Source organism: Biomphalaria glabrata, chromosome 8 (assembly GCF_947242115.1).
Source record: "Biomphalaria glabrata chromosome 8, xgBioGlab47.1, whole genome shotgun sequence".
NCBI classification, from domain to species: Eukaryota; Metazoa; Mollusca; class Gastropoda; family Planorbidae; genus Biomphalaria; species Biomphalaria glabrata.
The window spans coordinates 40,366,204-40,390,929 of record NC_074718.1 but is presented as its reverse complement, the minus strand read 5'-3'; the positions used below and the strand labels follow the sequence as shown (position 1 = coordinate 40,390,929).

Below are 24,726 nucleotides of genomic sequence, written 5' to 3'. Positions count from 1 at the left end.
TCTATCTACCTATCTACCTATCTATCTATCTATCTATCTATCTATCTATCTATCTATCTATCTATCTATCTATCTATCTATCTATCTATCTATCTATCTAATCTATCTCTCTATCTATCTATCTATCTATCTATCTATCTATCTATCTATCTATCTATCTATCTAATCTATTTATCTATCTATCTATCTATCTATCTATCTATCTATCTATCTATCTATCTATCTAATCTATCTATCTATCTATCTATCTATCTATCTATCTATCTATCTATCTATCTATCTATCTATCTATCTAATCTATCTATCTATCTATCTATCTATCTATCTATCTATCTATCTAATCTATCTATCTATCTATCTATCTATCTATCTATAAGCTCAACTAAACCAACAATATCTTTACCAACTAAGAACTAACAAAGATACAGTGAAGATAAGCTTAAACAAACTATTGTACTCCCAACATTGAAGTTCCACCAATCAGAGAGTTGACAGCCTCAAGCAGACAATAAATGACACGGATATTGTAGACTAAAGACCTGAACAATCTAATTTTAATCAACAAAGGTTATCACGTGACAGTTTTTTTTTTTCGTTGTGTAATCAATATTATCACGTGACGGTTCGTTTTGGTGAATGAGGTCCATGAAAGGAGACTTTGAGTTGATAAAACAAGATATTGGTAGACTATAATTGTATTGCGTCACATCCTGTCAAGTGGGCCTACTTCTCACAAAAGCATTAACACAAAATAATAACGTAATAGAAACATATTAGTACATCCTTCCACTTAAAGTTCTTGTTAATTCTTCATAGTGTGATGGTGAAACTCTGCATACACATTAATAAACAGGTTTTGCAAGTGACGTCAGTCTTATGTGGTCGAGAGGCTAAGTGCGCTTGAACTTGGCTTAACTTGGCTACCTAGAAGCGGGCTCGAGGTTCGACACCCGACTCGGGCAGAGTTTTATTACTGAGCCTAAAGGCAGCACCTCGTAAACCAACTCTTACATAACCCCCCCCCCCCCCCAAACTGGTCCACAAATGAGATTGGACCAAAAGCGCTCTGAGCATGCTATAAGCATGAAAGTAGCGCTATAAAAAAAGCTATAATAATAATGTGATACTTCGAATACTTCTTTATATTTCTTTATCCACTCTTGTGAAACTTTATTCTGTTTCTTGACATACTTTACTTCGAATTTTACTTAAAATTTTAGTATTTTATCTTCCACCGCAAGTATGAGAATGAGTTAATTATGAGTTATCAGCGCAAAGAGTTGTATATAGTGAAAGATAGAGCGATTGTGTTTCTCCTAAAAACTAATGGAAAAAACAATGAAACATTTTTTTACCCTGTCCCTCCCTCCTTCCCCATGAGAAAAAACACCCAGGTTAAATGATGTGTAGATCTTCCACACTTTATTATATTCAAATAATAGGCTTTTGGTGTAGACTGAGAAAGCGTGCATAAAATTGTCTTGAGCATTCATTTATTAAGCTCTTCAAGGAATGCAAAAAATGCTAGAAGGTCGAGAATTTGTGGTTTCCCAGATCTGTCGAGACGTAGAAATGCAGATATCCTATAACAATTGGTAGTGCAGACTCTACAATAGGAGTTGCAGGCAATTATACATAAAACACTGAACCATAATCTTCAAATACAAAAACAAAATTTAATTAAATTCTCAGAAAGACACAAAGATAAAGGTACATTTCCCGTTCCATATGCTAGGACAAATTTGTACAAATACTCCTTCTTCCCTAGTGCTATTAGAGCATGGAATGGGTTGCCTGAGCTAGCCAGGAAAACCAGTGACTTGGCAGAATTTAAGTCATTGGTTAATATGCATGACTAAATGCATGACGCGTAGGACGTAATCATCTTCTTTTTTGAAGTAACGTCTGTATCATATAAGATAAGATAAGATTCAATTAAAAGTATGGACGAGAAAAAAACAAAAGGACATAGAACTAGAGGACAAAAAATTTGTGTTGGGGCAGAGAAGCGTTGTAATGCGGTCCGGGCTTTTGGTGTCACATCTACCAACTTTTTAAACCGTAGCGTAGCAAGGGTATCAGTTTTTAAAGTATCAGTATTTTAAAACGCATGAATAATTAAAAGTTAAACCATTTGAACTTAAAACTTTAATGAAACATTGTTAATTCAAAGTTAAACCATTTAACCTTAAAACTTTAATGAAACATTGTTAATTCAAAGTTAAAACCATTTAACCTTAAAACTTTAATGAAACATTGTTAATTCAAAGTTAAACCATTTAATCTTAAAACTTTAATGAAACATTGTTAATTCAAAGTTAAACTATTTAAACCTTAAAACTGTTATAAAATATTTAAATGTGCTTGATTAGCACAGAAAACAATAGTCATTAATACAAGACTAATGGTTTTGAACACACCCCCCCCCCCACAAGGCATGATATAACAAGCTTTCACATTTATTAAACAATTTAAAAATATACATTTTGCTTTTAGATCAGAGGTGGCCAATTTATAAAGCGTGCGCGAACAGTAGTGCATAGTTAGGGGGCGCTAAATGATTAATCATTTGGCTTCCGAACCTGGGGTCCTTGGTTCGAATCTTGGTGAAGACTTTGATTTAGAAATTTGTAATTTTAAAGCGCCCCCTTCCTCCCCCCTCCCGGGTCCAGCCAATTATAATGATACCCGACTATTGTTTGGGAAAGTAAAGGTTATTGGTCGTTGCACTATTGTACTGACCACATGGGTCCCTAGTCTTTATCCGTTGGCCAAAGAAACGGATGTCTTTAACATCATCTGTCCTATAGCTTGCAAGATTTGAAAGGGAAAATAAACTCTTTAAACTTCCCACACTCCCGATCGCATTTAAAATTAATTGCTTAGTTTTGAGCATTTCCAAGATAAAAAATGTGGTCCAAATTTATTCCTGAAACTCTGAACCAAACAAAGATACAAGAAAGCGATTTTATTTTTTAAAAAATGATCATGATCAAACTAAGGCTACTAATGCCAGATTCAAATTTGAAGAAGTTTGTTGTTACAATTCATTACAAATTTGACGAAAACCCCACAATGTCCATGTGTCTAATTAACGTTAATTAGCCCTTATGTTTATCCTGATCATTATGCGATATTATTTAAACTATTTACCTTATTTAAAACTGCTAAAATGTTGATATATTTTTATCAGTACCAGTACATATTGAATTGACAATTGTATAATTTCAATGCAAATATTTAGATATGAGATAATACAGTAAAGTTATTTTTTTCATGTCGAATTTTTTCCTCTACAATTAACCCTCTTGTGCCAAATAGACAGAGCACTATTTCCAGACTAAACACAACTCTTACAAAACAAATTCAACCGCTTCGTCTTTTTTCACTTGGACCATTGGGTCGATTGGGTCTAAATTAAGATGGTCTAAATAGGTAGCTGTTTCTACATATATGTTCAATATTCTTCAAGGTACTCAGATTGACTCCAAGTCTTGGTGGCAAATTTTTAATTAGAAGAACAATTGGTGCATGGGTAATAAAGCACTGGTCCTCAAAGATTAGAATACTATAATTTTTTTGAAATAAAAAAAAAAAATGGAAATATCAATAAAATTACAATACAAGCAATAATAATGAATATACACAACTAAATACAATTTAATTATGTTGTTAATAATACTTAGTGAGCTAGATAAAATAAAATGAAATTAAAACTGTTATGAAAAATAGTACACTAGTAAAAAAAAAAGAGTTTCCTTCCTAACAAATGTTATGTCAAACGAATTATAATTTTTTTTTAATGTTGGATTAGCTTTAGTGTGTTACAGGTATGATGAGATATTTTAAAAATTAATGAGTTTACATGACTAAGCACCAGTGAAACTAAAAATTGTATTTTCTTGCAGCCCTGCGTGAAGTTAGTAATTAAAACATTAAGAATGCAAAAGGAAATATAAAAAAAAATCGCCACAACGAAACGTGAATTTCGATTCCAAACTATCAGCAACAAATTATACATGAGAAATTGACAATTGTGCAATAATGTGTATTTAGCCTTTATGCAAGAAATCCGTTTGGGGGCAAAATTCAAGTGACCAGTGTGCCCTAAGAATGTTTCCTCCCCCACAACAGATTTCATAATTTTTCATAACATTTCTAAAAAAAAATAATTTTTAAATCCTCTATATATTCTTAGTCAGTTACAAAGATATAAATAGTAAGAAGAAAGGCTAAATGTTGTTTCATATACAGGAATGTAAACAAGACCTTTCCATTATGGTTGTCACTGTCGTCTCTTTGGTCTCTATTCTGGTCAGGCAAATCTTTAATCCAAATAGTGAATTGTTCTCTCGCTATTAGCTTGTCTTCGCTGTTCATCACACAACAGTGATATGTGGCTCCATGTTCGTATCGCTGTACTGTTTTGTGAATCTCAGATGTGTAGGACCTGACCACGCAGCCAGCTTCGCTAACCCATTTTTTCCCAGCCTTAGATATAAATTCCTTTAGATAGAATTCCTCATCCGATGACCGATTTGCGAATTCCCAAAATATTTTTAGGTCTAGTTGTCCCTGGACATATACAATAGAGTTCATAATATAGAAACAGAATTACTAAAATAATACGACAAACCTTAAAACCTTAAGTAGCATAAACGAAATTATATATACCTATATAGATATATACATATATACATATATATATATATATATATATATATATATATATATATATATATATATATATATATATATATATATATATATACTTGCTTTTGTTCGCCTTTATAATTCAATATTTAAATCTATTCTATATTTGTAACATACAACTGACTGATTCATTGATCAAGAGATCTCTTAAACTGTCGTACAGATCCGCTTCAAATTTCGTGCACAGGTCCCTTTTACCTCCTAGACTCACCTAGAACATTTTTTTGACAGAGTCGCAGCCTGACAGCCACAATTCACGAAAAATCACAAGCTCTTTTAAGCCTTTGTATTTTATTTTCAGTATTTCCTTAAAAAGCTTCAGTCTATACATAAAAACATTTTTAAAATATCAATAATAAGTTATTTTTAAAGCAATATTTTTCTATTTTCGTAAGTGTACTATATTGTCATATATCTAAATAGACAGGGCAATAAAGACTATTTTATCAATTTTGAAAAAGAGATTTTTATATGAATTTTTCAGCTGCAATGAGCAGTTTAAAAGTTTGTTTTTTTTTCAGCCATAGCCTAAATAATTAATAGAAACTTTTTTCTATTATGATTATTCTATATCTCTTAGCGGACATAATGAGCTTTTTTTTTGTAAAAAAAAATAGTTTTCATTTTAGCGTATTTGGATATTCTGCTGAAAACAAAATCTCAAAATGGATTTGTTCAACTTTTACTTGAATTTCGCCTATGACTTCTGTTTCTTTAAAAAAGGGCTGATACACTAAAATGTGTCTACTACGCTACTATGTAAGAATATAATAAGAAAATGACTAACATAAAAGTACTTTGGATTGATGGCTGCTAAAAGCATTATAGCTCAACACTGCGTCATAGCAATGATCAGCAAGGTGAGTCTATTCCATACATTTCAAGAGAGATTTCTTTGTCAACAAATGCCTCATATTTCTACTAAAAATTCGCTATATGATAATTTGGAAATGAGATCTAGATCTAGCTGAATGCAACAAGTACCGTCATCAGAAAAGCACTCATTTTTAATAGTTTCCAAATTTTTCTACATCCGCGGACCAGACATTACTAGCTGCAGACATCCTGCAATGTTAGTGAAAAAAGTTATGACACACTGTTATGTTAAGTCCCAGAAAAAAAATAGAAATAGACTCTAGAATTATCCTTTCGATACTATTATGCGAAAGCATTGTCTTTCCTTGCTTTCTGTTGAGAAAAAAACCCATTAAAAAAACAACTCATTTTAATGCTATACTATTTTTTCTTTACTACAGAGTATTGGACATGAAAATACACTATGATGTAAGAGAAATAAAAATAATTTACTTAGCAAAACAAAAAAAACAAATATGTAATTTACAATTTCTGTTTATGCTTTACACATTGATTTTGTACTTTTGGGGAAATACTGAAATACTGAAAGTTAAATAAAAGATTTAAAAGAGAGCTTGAGGTTTTTTCGCGAATCACGGAGTTTAGGTCGCAAATGAGACAAAACTGTATTTAGCGAAAACCTAAGATATCAAAGAAACCTGTGTGCGAAATGTCATGTAAATCCGTACGACTATTGAGGGGATTGCATGATAAATAAATCAGTGAGTTAGTTGTATTTTGCGCTAAAATAATAGATACATGAAAATATCATATATAGTTCGTCCATCGTGGTTCGATGATGACCACTTTGTCATCCAGGGGGCTGAAGGCTTTGCACTGGGGTTTTATGCCTCCTCATGTGGCTGGTGAGAGCTATGTGAGCCCAGAATGTTCGGCCGCACACTGGGCAGGTTATTCCAGCTGGTTGTGTTGGGGGGGGGGATGACAAGTGACTTGCGCTGCAATTTGGATTAAAGTGAGGATTCGCGCAACACGTCGACCTCACTCTCTCGCCCTAAAGCCCGTTCTTTTCCGGAAGCAAGATTTGGTCAAGACGTCCGGGGACAAGTTTGGGTGCAGTGGATGACAAGAGACTTTCTGTGTGTCTTGTCCTGCTCTTGAGTACTCCACAGCACTGTGCTGGTACTTGCCATTCTGTTCGATTAGTCTAGTTTTGTGACGTTACGCACAGGCCGCCAAGTCCAGACTTCACATGCTAGGTTTGACAGAACCTCAGTGTAATGAGTGCCATGGAAACGTCAGATACCCTCTACCTGGTTTAGCCGGCCAGTCAAAGCCGTTTCCGGGGTGTGGCCGCTGCGCATGCTACAGCTTCTGGGAGCCACAGGTGAGAGTTGGGTACCGAGTGGGAACCAAGAGTGAGCCAAGCTACCCTCAAAAAGAGGGTACGACTGCCTGTCCACTAGAGGTGGACATGAAAATATATATTGGCTTTAAAAAAGAAGATTGCTATTAAGAAATAATTTTGTTTTAACCATGTTTTTTTTTTATACTTTAAGGGGTATTGGGCATTAATTTTGGTCTCAAATAATTAAGATTTCTGTTAATAATAGATAAAAAGTAAAAGAAAATTTCAAATCTATTGAACTTTCAAAACTTAAGAAATGATCGTGTGTGTTTGTTTGAGTGGAGAAAGAGCACTTTAGATAAAATGTTGTGTGTGTGTTTGAGTGGAGAAAGAGCACTTTAGAGAAAATGGTGTGTGTGTGTGTGTGTTTGAGTAGAGAATGAAAACTCTAGAGAAAATGTTGTGTGTGTGTTTGAGTAGAGAAAGAGCACTCTAGAGAAAATGTTACAAGCAATCAAATGTAGAGGATGGGTGAAGTATCACTCCCTCCCCTCCCCATTTTTCCATATCTCATCGCCACTGTATCAAAATGTTACTCACTTTAATATTGCAGGTCAATGTAACATTTAGTCCGAGTTCAATTTTAGCTGAGCGCTTGCCATTTTCATTATTCGGTTCCAAATTCAAGTCAATGATTATCGGAGCTGTAACAATAAGTATTATGTAAGTTGATATATTACAAATATTTTTAAACTAGCCGAATAAGACTCACGACGTCGGGTCGGGTTTATTTGAGTTATCTAAACGTTCCAGTCTTTAATAGAGACAGATTAACTAGGTGTTTTCTTTATTTTAAAGTCCGCCGGTTGTGGTAGGAAATAAAAAGTACACAACGGTCTCTGCAATAACCTATGGAACTTTATACCAAGTTTTATTAAGATTGGTCAAAACGGTTTTGATTTCTATTCGGGACATACACACATACATACTCTTTACTTTCTGCTTTATATTATAGATGAATATATTTAATTATATGTTCATTGTCACAGGTGTGTGGCAGAATAGTTATTTTATTTGTGTAAGCATGGTAAAACGGTCTCTCACGGATCAAGCTGTCATTTAGCAGACCATTGGGGACAGGGATACCGGTGGGACATGTAGCAGAGCCTTGTGTTGATCTAGGGCAGTGATTCCCAAAGTGGTCTATATAGACCCCCAGGGGTCTACGAAGACCTCCAGGGGGTCCATGAAAGTGAAAAAGTAAATTGGGGGTCTATGAGATGTCCATGGGGGTCTACGGTGGTGGATTTCATTTAAGCAAGTTATAACTTTAATTTTCACACTCCGTTAATGTAACTATTTCAAGCACGTATAAATAATTCGTAATTTAGTTATAAATATTTGTCCTGCTATTGAAATGTAAAATTGTTGTATTTAATTTCAATACTTATCTAAATAGTTACTTTTGCCTACATGTAACTAATGTTTAACAAAAATAAATCTAGATTTTACATCATAGATTATTTATTTCCTTGGTTAAATAAGCGGTTGTCTAAGTGCCTTTTTATGACCATATGAAACCAATTACACTGGAGGATTATTTGAGACGATGCTACCCTTGTTAAAAAAATAAAGGTGATAAAAAATTTCAAAAACTCAAAAATAAAGTTCGGAATAAACCCACACAATCTTTCTTCAGCATCATATAGAAAAGATGGTGATTTGTGAGTGTCTTATAAGATCTCTTTACCTATAGCCAAATATGGAAAACACTATAATTAAAACATTGATTTTACCATCCATTGAAGTAGTTTTAAAAACTGTTATACATAAACGTAAATCTGTTATTATGCAACAAATTTCTTTGAGAAACACTATAGTTCAAGGGCACATCGGTGGGATGAGCATTAAAGCTGCAAACTGCCTAACCCCCAGGGCTGACCCACGAAACCTTTCCGATGTTTGGGTATAGCTGCAAAGCTGCAGATTATTGAATTCTGTTTTCCTTTGGCTTGGTGGGCTGCAAGCCAAGGCTAATGAGTCCATCCTGCCAAAGCTTACTGATTTAGGCACCAGTAACTCGTCTTTGACCCTTCTCATGTTAGTGAAAACAGCTCCGCGGGCCCAATATTTGAGCCAGATGTGAAAAATCAAGAAATACACTAGAAACTGCTCTTTTCGAAAACTTTTAAAATGATATTAAGGCAAATTGATTAATTAATTAATATTTAATGTTTGAAGGACTACTTCATAGAACAAAAAATTTCTATATGAAACATAATAACCGTAATAACGAATGATGAACATGCAAAAAAAAACAAAAAACAAAACAACATTTCTAGTGTGTTTGGTGATTCCAGCAATACATATTTTTTTTTTTTGGTTTAAATTTTATCAGTCAAAAAAGATAGATCTCTGTATACATAAGCCTGGGTGTAGCTTTAAATTACTTTTTCACTCTTCGACTCAATACAGTTATAAATTAGTTTTAAAAACGAGTTTATGAATCTGCAAAAATTGCAATACAAGTTAAGCAGGGGGTCTACCGAAAACCAAAAAACATGGCAAGGGGTCTACGAGACAAAAAAGTTTGGGAACCACTGATCTAGGGGAAAATGTTGTGATAATAGTCTGGGTGAGAACATGATCATTAGATAATTAATTAGACATAACTTTAGGGTCTATAAAGACAGTAACAGTTAGAGCGAAACAAATGGCAGACTAGTTAACCACGGCTTGGTGTTGGACCAAACCGATGTTAGAAGTAGTCAAGTGCCAGTTGTTTTGTGACTGATTGGAGACAGCATTATAGGTGCACATTCTGTTAGAGAGCTCGGGGTAAGACGAAATGATTTATTATTCATTTATTTGTTTTAATGCACGTTAAGAAGTACTATTTAAGCATGAAGCTGAAATACTTGACTATTAGTGTTATGTTTAATTAGAATTTAGGTGACGGTCAGAGACGGTAGACCTATATATGGTGTATCCTTGCCTGCTACGCAAGGGGATATCACTCTAGTATTGAGCGGACTGTGACGTTGGGTTCCAGGATCCGTGCAGAGACTAGAGAGAGAGAGAGAGAGAGAGAGACAAGAGAAATGGAGAGTTCATCGTGACCTACAGCCAAGCACCAATGTCTATGTGATTATTAACTTTTAATTCTAGAATCACATGAGTTAAACTTTATAATAGTATTTTAATTAATAACTTCTTTGTTGTTCTTTTTACATATTAGACTGTCGTATCATATGTAACTATAGTTGTTAATTAAATATTTATTTTTCGTATGCAAATTTGTGTCTGTGACAAGTCAAAAACTCGCTGTCAGAGTCACTCAAATTTATCACAGCATTAATTATTATTTTTCATTATTTATTTATTTTATTTTGATTATTTCACCATCCTACCCCTAAATTCTCCACCCGCCCCACCTTTTCCTCTATACCAGGCTAGACTTAGTTCACCACCTTGGAGAAAACTAGGCCAGTCCTTTCATTTATCTGCCCTTGATCGGGGAAAGATAATCACACTATCTCCTTTGTCTTATCCGCCGGATGTCTGACTGACGGTCGCGGTTTACACCACCTTGGTTTGAAAGCAAGCTAATCCTTCCCCCCCCCCCTTTTCTCACGCCTCTCTTTGATCTAGGAGATTACTCGAGTCAAAGTGCCTCTCGACGCTCCCATCTTAAGTCAAATCCACCCACGTGTAAGATAATTCTTAGCCTAGGACATTTCCGGTGTCCGCCCACACTTTTCAGGCATATATATATAGTAAACCAACTCAAATCACCCTCTCTTTCTCATTCGAGCTGAGCTATCGAGTCTGGACTATATCACTTATTCTTTCTCCTAGAGGAATACCTGGTGGTAAGCCGAACTTAATCACAAGTTCCATCTTAATTACTCTGTGTATATTTCCATTGGATTTTATCATGTGTATTTTGCTTAGTTCATTTATATTTAATTAGTGCATTGTGTATTTCTCACTGGCGTAAGTAGAAAACATAAACATGTTCTATGTATTTATTTGTGTACTGCATTAATCTATTACGCAAAAACAACCCTCCAAAGCCTGCAAAACTCTGATTCCCCTTATATTAAAAACCTCAGAACAGCACTCACAAAGCTCAACCACAACAGCAAAAAAACTGTCATTCAATGGATACCAGCTCACATACAACTAGCAGGAAATGAGAAGGCTGACACACTCGCCAAGAGTGGGAGAACAAACTCACAAGTAAACTCTGCTCTCTATCCAGAAGAAATGAAGAAATTAATTGTAGATAAAATAAATGAGAAATGGACGAGCTCCCATCCAAATCACAAGAAAGATGATGCTTACTATAAGCTATCCCGACAAGACCAGCGTCTAATCTTTCGACTCAGGACCGGACACAACAGAATGCGACAACACATGTTCCGGAAGCTCAAAATTGGAACCAGTGAAATCTGCCCATGTGGAGTATCACCAGAAAATGCCGACCACGTCCTCCAAAACTGCTCTCTCTACCAAGAGGCCCGTATAAGACATTGGCCCCAAATCACCCCAATAGAAAGAAAACTATATGGAGAGCTCCCTGATTTGGAAACCACTGCGCAGTTCATCTCATGTATTGGTCTAGTCATATGAACACTCCAACATAACAATGAGAACGATGAAGAAGAAGAAATCTATTAATGCTATGTTGCTCAATTGATCGTTGATGCAACCATGTATATATTTGTACATCTTATGTTATTCCTTTATCTCGGCTGACAACCGTGATAATTTTACTAGCGCACTGATACTGCGTTTAGAGAAGATATATGAATTATCTCCGCTTTACTCATTTTACTCTTATAAGAGTTACCCCGCTTGAACGGACACACTCTACATTCAAGCACGCTCCATTGTTCTCGACCCACGGTCATATGTAAACAAACCATCTGGGTCACTGACCACCGCTCATTTCACTTCCCCCCCCCCCTTCTTTCTCTATCCACCTGTGTTGTTTATTTGAGATTATTATTTCCCCTTCTATGTACATTCTTATATTATTATTTCCCCTTTTATGTACATTTCCATATTGCTACTATCTGCCATCTATTTTCCAAATCCCATTTGTCATCATCTCCTCATTGTGCTCTAAAGCAATTTTACCAATCTGACGAATGCACCTCAGTCGAGGGCATCGATAAGATGCATGAGAGACATGTCCTAACTTGTCTTTATTTATCCGCAGCCTCCCTCAGGTGTCTGCCTATTTATCGGATTACTTACCTGCCTATTTGCCTATTGGATTAATCACCTATTTGCTATCAAGAACTACTTGCCTATTGCCTATTTGTTTGATATCAAGAATCACCTACTATCTATGTGCTTAGTGCTATTCAGCACTGCACTTGCCTACTGAGATCTACTCAACTCTACCACTTGGCGCTATCGGCATTGCCCGCCTATTCGACAGCCCACCTGTCAAGCTATTAGGTGCGACGTCCCTATAGACCAGATCTGTGTGAGACGTCATAGCTACGCCAACCCTCTGCAACTCACTGGACATATCCTGTCAACTACGCTGCCCACGGCAGATCAGCTCTGCCCGCAGTAACCTTGTGCCCACGGTATCCGGCCACCCGCCCTACTGTGCCCACTACCGATACTAGAACTTGGGATTGAGACTCCACAAGAACTATATCACCGGCGTCCCTCTATCCGCTAGAGCGCCACCTCCAGCTGCAGAAACTCAAGCCAGGACACAGCCAGCTGCGACATCAACAGGAATACCAGCTAAGTCAGAGGACAAAGTGACATACTCTCTTATTAGGTGCAAGAGCGATGATTAAACATAGAATATACTAGAGATAGATGCAAACCCTCCCCCTTTTTATTATTATATGTATATTTATGTAAATAAATATCCTTTATTTTAACATTTGTATCAATCTCTCATTGCTTGTCTCGTTGCGTGTCTGCTCCCGATTCATATGCTGATAAGTGGGGGTGTGATTGCTTTCAAAAATAATCATCCCCTAGACATAAAACGTGCCAAACACACGTCACATTTCCCCACCTGTCACAGTGTCCAGAGATCATGATTTATATCATTATTGAATATTGTGGTCTTTAATACATAGTCATCTGTGATGTGTGTTTTATCAGTTAAATTACATCAGTAAGAATCATCCTAGACGTATAGCCATCAAGAGCTAATATAAAGTTCTTGACATTCATGATTGGGCCGGACTTCTAACATTGAATGGCTTAAGCGGCTGCCTGTTTTGGCTATGCCCAAGGCCAATCCTGATGTTGATAAAGTAGAGATCTGTTTACATTATATATCCATTTAAAAATGTTGAACACAGATACGCTGTCCAAATGAGATTCGATTATTGATATACATAGATTGCTTCATTTTAAAATGTCACAATTTATTTCAAAAACGTTTGTTTTGTCTCCCACATCACATTACTGTGTAGCTAAGGGGGGTAAATTTCCTAAAACCATGTTGATACGAAGTAAGGACATTTAAATTCATTTTACCTGAAGTTGTTAAGTTCACAGCGGACATTTTACGTAACTCAGTCTCGTCCGCAACTGCCGTTATGCACTGATACGGGCCTGAATCTCGGCATTGAATGTCTGTTAGTGTTAGATTGAGACTTATTGTAGTCATATTCAAAGAATTTATCTCGTATTCAGCTGTCCATTTCTTGGATGGTGGAAAAAACTAGAAATGAAAGTTGAACAGAACTTAAACATTATTGCAGATGATATAGGCCTGACTGATAAAATAACTTGTCCAATCTTTGAATGCAATATAGAGATTTAAATTTTGCTCTCTACATTTCCTTGGAGTTGGCAGACTGCTATGATAATTTCAGAAGATGTATTGACTCTCCAGAAGTAAGCCTCCTTCTAGATTCGAGGTGGTTTTGTTCAATTAACAGAGCTTAATAAACAATGGAATGTTAATACAAGATCATTAATATACAGAGTATTAATATCACTCCAGAGGGCCTTTAGCAAATCATGTCCAAATTTGGCTGTGCAGATCAATCTTATCTTATCATATCTTATGTAATACAGACGTTACTTTAAAAAAGAAGATGATTACGTCCTACGCGTCATGCATTTAGTCATGCATATTAACCAATGACTTAAATTTTGCCAAGTCACTGGTTTTCCTGGCTAGCTCAGGCAACCCATTCCATGCTCTAATAGCACTAGGGAAGAAGGAGCATTTGTACTAATTTGTCCTAGCATATGGGATGAGGAATGTGCCTTTTTCTTTGTGTCTTTCTGAGTATTTTATTAAATTTTGTTTTTGTATTTGAAGATTATGGTTCATTGTTCTGTGTATAATTGCTACTTTACTTGAGTCTTCTGTCCTGAAGGCTTTCTATATTTAGTGATTTTACTAAAGGTGTTACTCTAGTCAAATGTGAATATTCGTTTGTTATGAATCGCACTGCTCTTTTTTGTGTCAGTTCCAGTTTTTTTAATGTTTCCTTGAGTTGAGGGGTCCCTAAAGGAGGATGCATATTCTATTATTAGCCTAACCAAGGTTAAATAACATTTTAGTTTTATGTTCTTATTTGATTTATAGAAATTTCTTATAATAAATCCTAATGCTTTGTTTGATTTTTTTACAGTTTCATCAATATGTGGATTCCATGTAGTTAAAATAGTACATTACTATAAAAGAACAAACCCCTCCCCCCCCCTCATTAAATCCAAAACTGAAGATAATTGATTTCACTTACTTTGCTTAAATTAAATTCACCACTAGACTTTGATCGCTCTAACTGACACAGAGTTTCATAATGTCCTATTGTTGAGACTGATTCACCGTATTCGTCAGAGTCGATATACGTTTCATGCGTTTTTCTTTCAATGGACAGAGATGTGAGAAACGTTGGGGGTGGAGGTGGCTGAATCACACTGGTCACTTCGCAAATAATGGTGGCTAATTTAGCAACACCACTTGGTGATTTGTTCAACCTGGAGGAAAGGCTTGTGTAGATTGTGTTGTCTTGAAACGAGGCGACCTTGACATTACCTGTTTTATACATAGAACAAGAGAAACATAAAATACTTTAAATAAAAATATTCAAAGTGTTATTGCATCAATTACTTTAGATCAGTCATGTTATAAAATTTAGAATAGCATTGAATACAAAAATGGGACTGGGGGAGAGGGAAAAGAAAGAAATATCTGGGTGAATGTTATCGTAATCGCTTTTTTAAAGCATGTATAACTTTATAGTTATAAGTTGCAAGAATCAAATAGCCATTAGGCCTACTCTCTCTCTCTCTCTCTCTCTCTCTCTCTCTCTCTCTCTTATAATTGTTGAATTATTTGATAACATCTAGGTTTCATCTTATCTGTTCACAAAACGTATTTCAGTTCACTATGTCTGTCTGTTTCTTTATTAGTCTGTCTGGTAAAAAGTTAGTGCACTTTATTTTTCCCACACTGATTCTCAGATCGAATTGAATATTTGCACAATTATTCATTGGTAAAGACAAGACATTAAAAACAAAAATATTAGCCAGCTATTTAGTTGAATTACTGTTAATAACATTTGTGTTTGATATCATTACGGGAAATTAATTCTTCAGTATTCCAAGACAAGGCTAAATGACGAGGGTTTCGTCCCTTTAGATTATTGACAACGTCATTTCTCCCACACCCATTTTCTGATCAAGTTCAAACTTTACATTATTTTTTTTTATTGAACTTAATAAAACATGAATCAAATCAAAACATTAACCAATTAGTCAATTAACTAACGGTTCGATATCGATATCGAATAATAGGAACTTCTACTTTGTTGAGAGTTATAGTTGTAAGTGCGAAGTTATTTCCCTTTAATAAGCCTTACTTAAAAAAAAAATATTTTTCTACCATTATTAGTTTAATGCATTCAGAAAAACTCATTTTTAGCATTTAACTGAAAAAAAAAAGTATTTAAAGATATTTATAAACTCTATACTTGTAATGAAGCTAGATATAGTAAGTCAACTATTGGTCTCCTTCGACAGTAGAACGACAAAGCCATGATAATTTTTAACTCTGGAGAGACATTTCCATCCACATTCGCTTTGGTGGTAGAACCAGCCATTTTTTGTTTGGTACTTTTTAAAATCCCACTGCTTATTCGAGGTCCCCTTTTTTGTCACCTCTATCTTCACATAGTACTGTATTCCCAGTAGTAAAGATTGATGTCCACTGCTTCGACCTGCGATTCAGATATCGCGCCTATAAGAACTATTTTAACTAACAGTAGAAGGAGTAAAAGCGAGCAACTGTTGCCTAAACTAGCAAGCTATACCCGAAAAATGTAAAATGCCCAGGATAACATTCTAAGGGAACATCAGGAGCTGGTGACCCTTAGGTAACTTTTGGCACAAATGCTTCAAACTGGCACAAACTGCAACTCTACTGATTCCAGACAGCATCGTGCATTTGCCGTTCCTTTGGTCAAATTTGTGAGAGGAGGGCGATGCTGTGTGTTCGACAATGTTCCAACTAGATCTATAACTTTCATCTCGTAATTAAAAAATCCTGACATTATAAAACTGGTGAGGACACCTCAAGTTCGAATTCGTTGTTGACAAAACATGTAGATCATAGCTCCAGGGGTCACTTTCGTAGGTGGCAGGGATTCTTGGATTCCGCTAGATTGGTAAGCCTTTGTTAAAATAATGTTGATCAGTCATTCCTGTTTTCTATGTTCAGTACTCAAGAATAGTACAAAACCCAAAAAAGCAACGTATCCTCTAACATTAAGGAGAACAAACAGAAGCTCCACGCTTAAGCTTGGAACCTGAAATGTATGAATATTGCAAACCGGCGGGTTTTAATTTGCGTATTACTTTTGATATAGTCACTGAGAGTGTTTTGTAAACAATTAAATGAAAAAATAATGTTATAAGTAAAGCGTATGCGGAATTCGTAAATGTAAAAAATAGTATGAATGGAGCTATCAAAATAGCTAATCGATTTAAATCCATTTTTTTCAAATAAAAGCATTTGCTTGTAGGCCTTCATATAAGACTAATCTCTTTAGCGAACGAATGTATTAAAAATGCTTTGGAAAAACACATTTTAATGTTAATTTGATTAAAAACTGAATTTAATGGACTATAATTAGTATGTTCATGTGTTAAAGTATAAAACTATCTTAGCAAAGAGAAGTTATATCATCTTAGAGTTGAATTAAAGTTTTATACCTAGGATTAGAAAGATGTGTAACATTACGGTATTGTCTAATGAAAGAATGTACGTCAGGAATTCTAAATTCGAAGATATAAGGAACGAATTTATGTAAAACGAGGTTACAAAAGACAGTTTGTGTGAAAACACAAACTCAAAATCGGCCCCCGAAGATGTCCACCCAGGTAGGCTTCAATATTTTCAGAAAGAACATCAAAATAAAATTATATCAAAGACAAATGAGAGATAAGAATGGAGAAAGAAGGTTAACAGATCTTGTGTAGTGCCCCAACGGTCCCGCAGATCAAAGCATAGGTGTAAGTGAATGTAAAGTTAGATGTGAACCTGGCCTAACTAGTTTCCCTTTTAGACCTTGTGGTCTATAGGGCAGATGATGTAAAGTTCATCTGTTTTTGTGGCCTACGGTTAGCGAGGGTGTCATGTAGCCAGCACAACGACCAACCGCCTATACTTTTCCCCAACTAATGTCAGGTACCCATTAGAGCTGAGTGGACTCAGACGCGCCCAAAGATTCCAAAGTTGAAAATCCCAGTCTTCACCAGGATTCGAACCCGGGACCCCCGGTTCGGAAGCTAAACGCTTTACCGCTCAGCCACCGTGCCTCCCCACTGGCCTAACTGTCTTATAATTGATCTAATTGTTTTGAAAAGGCTCAATCTCTTATTTGAATCCTGAAACACAAAATTTAATATGTGTGTTCTGCAATAAATAAAATGTTCAGAAAAATGGAGTTTATTTTACTATTCAATTTAAATTAGGTCTAACTTATAACGCATACTAATTAGATTTTTCTCTTTAAAAACTGCTTGCACAACTGATTTTAAAAATTAGATTTTTCGCTTTAAGAAAAAAAAAAGTAGCCGTTGCATCAGAACTTTGAATGGTCTAAAATATTGTGATGTCGGATTTTCAATATCTTTTCTAGTTTACGAGATCTAAACGGGACGGACAGACAGACGGTCAGACGGACAGACGGACAGACATTTCGCACAAAACTAATAGCGTCTTTTCCCCTTTTGGGGGCCGCAAAAAGGCTTTTGAAGCACAAATTTGTAGGTCAATTTTATTAAATAATGAGATCAATGGACTATATTTTGTATTTTCATGTGTCAAAGTTAAAAACCATTTGTGAGAAGTGTAGTTCTTAAAATTAGATCTAGATCCATTCGATCTTTGCCTAGATCGATGAAGTTATAATGCTTTCCTAGAGTTGGTCAATTTTTTTTTGAGGGTCTTAAATTTGTTTTAGGGCTACTATACATGCGTCACGGTTCAAGTTAGTACCCAAGGAACATTTCTGTCAAGTTTAATCAGATTGGTCAAACGGTTTTGATTTCTATTCGACACATACATACATACATACGCCGTACATTCAACTTTATATTATAGATATATATTGCTTTCTTCAGTCGCTAGGCTGTGGTCAGAACAATGTCGCCCACATATCAGTTTCACTCTCTCCACGCAGCTGATGTATCTAAAGGAACAGCAAAGGCCGATACAGTTTGGGGGCAGTAGCGTTGCAGTCTCTGCCAGGGTTTAGCGATTAGGGTCACCGGCTTCTTATTTTTCCTCAGGGTTGACTCCCGAAGCCGTTCCCATGACTTTGTACAGCTGCAATGCAACAGAGGTTTGAATTCAGAGTTTTTCTTCTCCTAGGTAGGTAGCCAGCAACGGCTAGCGAGCCCCTCCTGTCCGAAGCATACTGGTCTTGGCGCCAGTTATTCGCCATTCTTCTGCTAGTGAAAACATTTCCTGAGCCACAAGTGAAGGCCAGACTTTGGGCTGGTGGTTAGAGGAACGTCTTTAGGAAGCATTGTTAGGTAGTGGAGTGCTTTTATCCCTTACCACTTCCGGCTATAACCAGCTCAGTGATAAGTAACCGGATATAAGAGATGCTAGAAAATTCGCATTGCATTAAAAAATGATGAATTGTCCAGGCTTAATGTAGACATAATTGCCCATTTTGTACTTAACAAAATTTGCAACGCACAAACTAACGTCAGTGAACAAGGCGAATGTTTTGCAAATAAGAACAAACTTGTGAAGAAAGTCAATATATTTCAGGAAAAAAAAAATTCTTACCTATTATACCTATTATATTGAGTAGGATTATTCCACGTAGACCCATGGTAACTTAAAGACACACTTACATTCTAACCATCAAACCTTCTGCTCTTGAACCTTAATAGAACAAAATAGTTTAGATATATGATATTGCATGTCTAGACTCATTTTTTTTTATTCATTAGAGATATTTAAAAGAGGTTTAAAAACAAACAAACAAAACAAAACAAAGGCAGACAACTTTATATCTTTAAAAACATGTCTAAATTTTTGAAATAATTAAGAAAAGCATTAAATAGTACTTTGAAAAAAGACAATAACTTCTTGAAACAAATTTTAGGGAATATTTATTCATTCATCCCCTCTTCCCTCAGATATCTATAGATCCATTATGAACTACTACACTTAATAATATTCTAATACATTTCTTTAAAAAGTTAGATCTATCTATCTATCTATCTATCTATCTATCTATCTATCTATCTATCTATTTATCTATCTATCTATCTATCTATCTATCTACCAACCTACCTACCTACCTACCTACCTACCTACCTACCTATCTATCTATCTATCTATCTATCTATCTATCTATCTATCTATCTATCTATCTATCTATCTATCTATCTATCTATCTACCTATCTAACTATCTATCTATCTATCTATCTACCTACCAACCTACCTACCTACCTACCTACCTACCTACCTATCTATCTATCTATCTATCTATCTATCTATCTATCTATCTATCTATCTATCTATCTAACTATCTATCTATCTATCTACCTACCAACCTACCTACCTACCTACCTACCTACCTACCTACCTACCTACCTATCTATCTATCTATCTATCTATCTATCTATCTATCTATCTATTCTTTCTGCTTTTTTTCTGTCCTTTCTGTCTGTCTGTACATATCTGTCTGTCACTTATTTATGTTTGTCAGCCTGATGCCTAAAGTCTAAAGAAGTACAAAGGTAACAAATAAATACGGAAACAAGCAATAGAAAATATTGAACAGAAAACTTAAACATTGACATGTATATCTCTTACATTTATTTCCATATTTAAAGTAAGAAATCACGTGATCTAACTTTGTACCAGTCAAAGTAAGTTGATCAAAGTTGTAAAATGTCTAAAACTCAAGTCTATATTGACAATGTTTTATGCGATGAATATTTACAGTTTACGAAAATCTTGTTTGTTGTTTTTTTGTTTTTTTTTGTTTTGAGTTTTTTAAAAAATAAAATAAGTTTACATATGCTTATCATCATTACGTATTTATGTACAGACAACATAAAAGTGAGAATAGATCTTCCACACCTGTATTTAACAATCCATTAACTCATGCACAGCTACAACAGGCAAGCTTAACTATTCTGTTGCAAACTATACTAGATCTAGGCAACCCATTCCATGCTCCTATAGCGCTAGGGAAGAAAGGAGCTTTTGTGCAAATTTGTCCTAGCATATGCCGATATGGAACGCCATGAAACTACAGCGAAATGAGAGCCCAGACATATATAAGAAAGTGTATCACTGTATGTAAACTTTAAACCTATAACCTACCAGAGAACGGGCAATAAAAAAACTTTTGCCCCAAAGAGCCTACATAGCGTTAAAAACATTGCACAGTTTTAAAACGGAAGAAAGGAATAAAAAAACAATGCGAAAATAAAATAGCTATGCCAAAGTGTGCAGATGTGCACATCCATCAATCTATCTATGGGTAGCTGAAAAGATATTGTTTTGCAATGAGACCATTCTATTTAAGGAAGTCAGAACATTAAAAGAATATTGCTGTACTGTGATGAACCTGTGTATCTCTGAAGAAGCTCTGTAAAAAGATGCTGGAAAATGTAAAACTCAGCCAGTGAAGCACGAACTCGTTAGAATGATGATGAATTTTCTCGACAAGAGCGCCCAATGTCATCATCTGAAAGTCGATGTTTCCATACCAAGATTGATGAAAACATTTGTGAGGAACTGCTGAAAAATGATGATTTGGCTCCCATTCTTCTATGGAAAGAAGATGGACAACGGCCAGATTGAAAGAACATCTCTGAGAAGGGGGCAACCATCACAGCTTCCTACTTGATCGTCGATCGATTTCATCAGTATCGTTGTGAAGTAGAATCTGTTCGGGACGAACAGATCTAAGAAGGGGGCAGTGTTACAAATGAACAGTGACAAGTAGAGGTCAACGTGTGACCCCAGCGAGTTGACACAGCAGCCAGTGTTCTCTGGAATCTACATGTATAAACAAAGACAGGATGTAATGTGTCCTCATGTGTTATTCCAGGCAAAGCAGAACGTTTTGGCGCCGCCGTTTAGGCCCCGCCGTTTTGGCGCGAGCCGTTTTGGCGACGGGACGTTTTGGCGCGAAATACATTATGTACGTTTATTGTATTATTTCTTTTGAAAGAATTATTCATATCTATGTTTTGCATGAGTGTTTGTGTTAAGACATATTTTTCACGTACTAAATGTAAATGTGTGTTTGTTTTTCACATCATTTTCTTTAATAAACATTTTGGCTTGTGTATGTGTGTTTATTAAGAGGGGAACTTTTATTTTCAACAAATTAAAGTATATATTTTTAAAATTAAAAACAACAAGATTACAAAGACAGTTTGTGTGGAAACACAAACTCAAAATCGGCCCCCGAAGTGGTCCACCCAGGGAGGCTTCAATATTTTCAGAAAGAACATCCAAATGAAATTATATCAAAGACAAATGAGAGATAAGAATGGAGAAAGAGGGTTGACAGATCTTGTTTGGTCTATAGGGCAGATGATGTAAAGGTCATCTGTTTCTGTGGCCTACGGTTAACGAGGGTGTCATGTGGCCAGCACAAAGACCAACCGCCTTTACTTTTCCCTAACTAATGTCATGTACCCATTAGAGCCGGGTGTACTCGGAGGCGCACGGAGATCCCGAAATTAAAAATCTTCACCAGGATTCGAACCCCGGTCCCCGGTCAAGCGCTTTACCGCTCAGCCACCGCGCCTCCCAAAAATTCATAAGTAGTTGTATAACATTATGTGTAAAATTGTAGCAATTCCTTTAAGATGTGCTTTTATCTAAAAATTGTATAGTACTCTAATCTTTCAAGGCCAGCCTTAATATACCCATCCACCAATTCTTCTTCTAATTAAAATGTGCCACCAAAACCTATAATCGCTGTGAGTCCTATGATGAATTTAAAACGTAAATTTAGATCTATCTTTCTAAGTGTTATGAACAAAATAAAAAAAATATTTGCGTTGAAAATGTTAAATGATTATTTCAAAATGTACTGCTACTGATAAAGTTATCTGAACATTTTTAGCAGTATAAGAAAAACATTTTAAATTATATCGCAAAATGATCAGGATAAATATAATAGATAATTGCTGGGCTTCCACTACATCTGTTATAATTAAAACTAATGTGGGAAAAGCGGAAAACGTGTTTAAATTCGAATTCGGTAGAGACACCACTGGTTTGTTTTTGATAATTTTCATTTATAAAATCGCTATCTTGCATCTGCGTTTTTTTGTAAAGTGTTACGAATAACTTTGGGATCAAATTTTCATCTCGAAAATTTTGAAACGCTGTTAAACGTCAACATTAAAACGTTTTAGATGCGAATGGGAGTGTGGTAAGTTTAAAGAGTTATTTCCATTTCCGACCATGCATTCTATAAGGCAGAAAATGCTTAAGTCATCAGTTTCTTTGGTTAACGATCAGGGTGTCATATAGTCAGCACAACGACCAAACACCTATACATTTCCCAACTTAAGTCTGGTACCCAGTGTGAGAAGTTTAAATGAATAAAATGCATTGGTAAATTACAAGACTACCTCAGTATGTTTTATTAACGGAAACTTTCCAGCCTTAATGTGTTTTTTAAAAAGAATAGCAATTGATTTAAAAACATCGATTTTAGGGCCTTTTTTTACTTGTTAGTATTATTACCATGTACCATGTAGCTAATGAGTTTTAAAAGATATATTTCGAGAAATTGGGTAGGGGTGATTTGGGTGACCATGGGCGTAGCCAGGATTTTTTTCGGGTGGGGGTGGGGGTGGGGGGGATTTACCCCCCCCCCGCGAATTTTTTCATTTTATATGTATTTATGTGTGTGTGTGTGTGTGTACATAATCTTTATTGCATTCTGACCCTTCATTCTTTCGGAAAACGTTTATTGTGCCCTAGAATAGGTTCCTCTATGAGTTAGTGGAAAAATTGTAGAATCCCAGCCATTATTAGCAAGGGGGTCTGGGAGAGCGCTAGGAGCTCCCACAGCGCGGGGCGAAGCACCGCCGCCAAGCACTATTTCTGATATTGAAAGCCAACAAAATGCATATTCTGAGGTATCTACACTGCATTTTCCTGCTATTAAAAAGTTTTATTTCAAAAACCTAATGTGCTATTCTTACTGACTTAGACCCTCCCGCGCCGTTCGGAGCATTTGACGTCAAGCTGTTTCCATAAAAATCTGTCACTGGTATTGTCTGAAGCCTCTTCCCACCTGCCATGAGGACCTCAATGAATGAGTGGCGTTAAGTTGTACTAGGATATCATTGCAACTCTTCTTATGCGTAATTCATTTTGTCGGAGGACATGTCCCGCAAACCTCATGCGTCGCTCTCTCACAATCTTACTAAAGGGTCGACTCCCAGTTCAGCATAGGATTTCCTTGATTTAAACCCGATGTCTATAACTGACTCCTAAAATCTGTCTTAGCCATCTTTGTTGAGCCACATTTAGTGTTTTTCAATTTCGGCAGATGACTGTTCACTGCAGTTTATTAAGGGAGCCCTGCCACTGGTAAAAATGTGTAACCTCTCTTGAATACGCTCTTGGAATTAAGTGACTGCAGTTTGCTTTAGATCTTATATCGTAAAGAGAAGTTTTATCGTCAAAATCATCTGTTTGGGGTTTTCCACCTCAAACTGCTCTGTATGGGGGATCTTAAACTCAAAACCATCTGGAGAGGTTTTAAACTTTTAAAAAACGCCATCTGTAGAAGAGGGGTTTAAACTAAAAACCCCCGATTGGATTGGCTACGCTCAAATAATTTTAGTGTGTAATTTACTTTTTTTTTTATATTGAAGATGTATTTTTTAGCATCAAATCCATCTGAATGGGGGTTTAAACTCAAAACCCTTTTTGGCAACGCTCATAGCATTTTGAGTACGTACTTTGCTTTTTTTCTTCAACTGAAGATGTATATTTTAGTCTCAAACCCCCCTGGCGGGGGGTTTAAACTCAAAACCCCTTTGACTACACTCAAAACCTTATGATTGTATAATTTGCTTTTGTTTTTATTATTAAAGAGGTATTTTTTTACCTTCAAACCCCGCTGAAGTGGGGTTTAAACTCAAAACTAAGTCAAAACCCATTTAGCTACGCTTATAACATTTTGAGTGCGTAATTAGTTTTTTTTATATTGAAGAGGGGGTTTATCGTACATTTTGGAGGGGGGTTTAAAATCAACATCTCCCTTAACTGTGCTCTTGGAATTAGGGGATTTTCGTTTGCATTTTTTTTTTGTTTTGTTTTATA

At 35.7% G+C, this 24,726-nt stretch overlaps 1 protein-coding gene across 1 annotated transcript; it reads right to left on the bottom strand.

The window, feature by feature from the left end:
• Positions 1 to 2,279: 2,279 nt before the first annotated feature.
• On the bottom strand, positions 2,280 to 20,841 carry LOC106059774 (uncharacterized). Its single transcript, XM_056037396.1, has 6 exons — positions 20,743 to 20,841; positions 19,188 to 19,286; positions 14,626 to 14,921; positions 13,403 to 13,589; positions 7,478 to 7,581; positions 2,280 to 4,575 (listed from the first exon to the last, which is right to left on the bottom strand). Exons 2-6 carry the CDS (start codon positions 19,231 to 19,233, stop codon positions 4,195 to 4,197), a joined length of 1,014 nt encoding a protein of 337 aa, XP_055893371.1. The 5' UTR covers positions 19,234 to 19,286; positions 20,743 to 20,841; the 3' UTR covers positions 2,280 to 4,194.
• Positions 20,842 to 24,726: the final 3,885 nt, after the last annotated feature.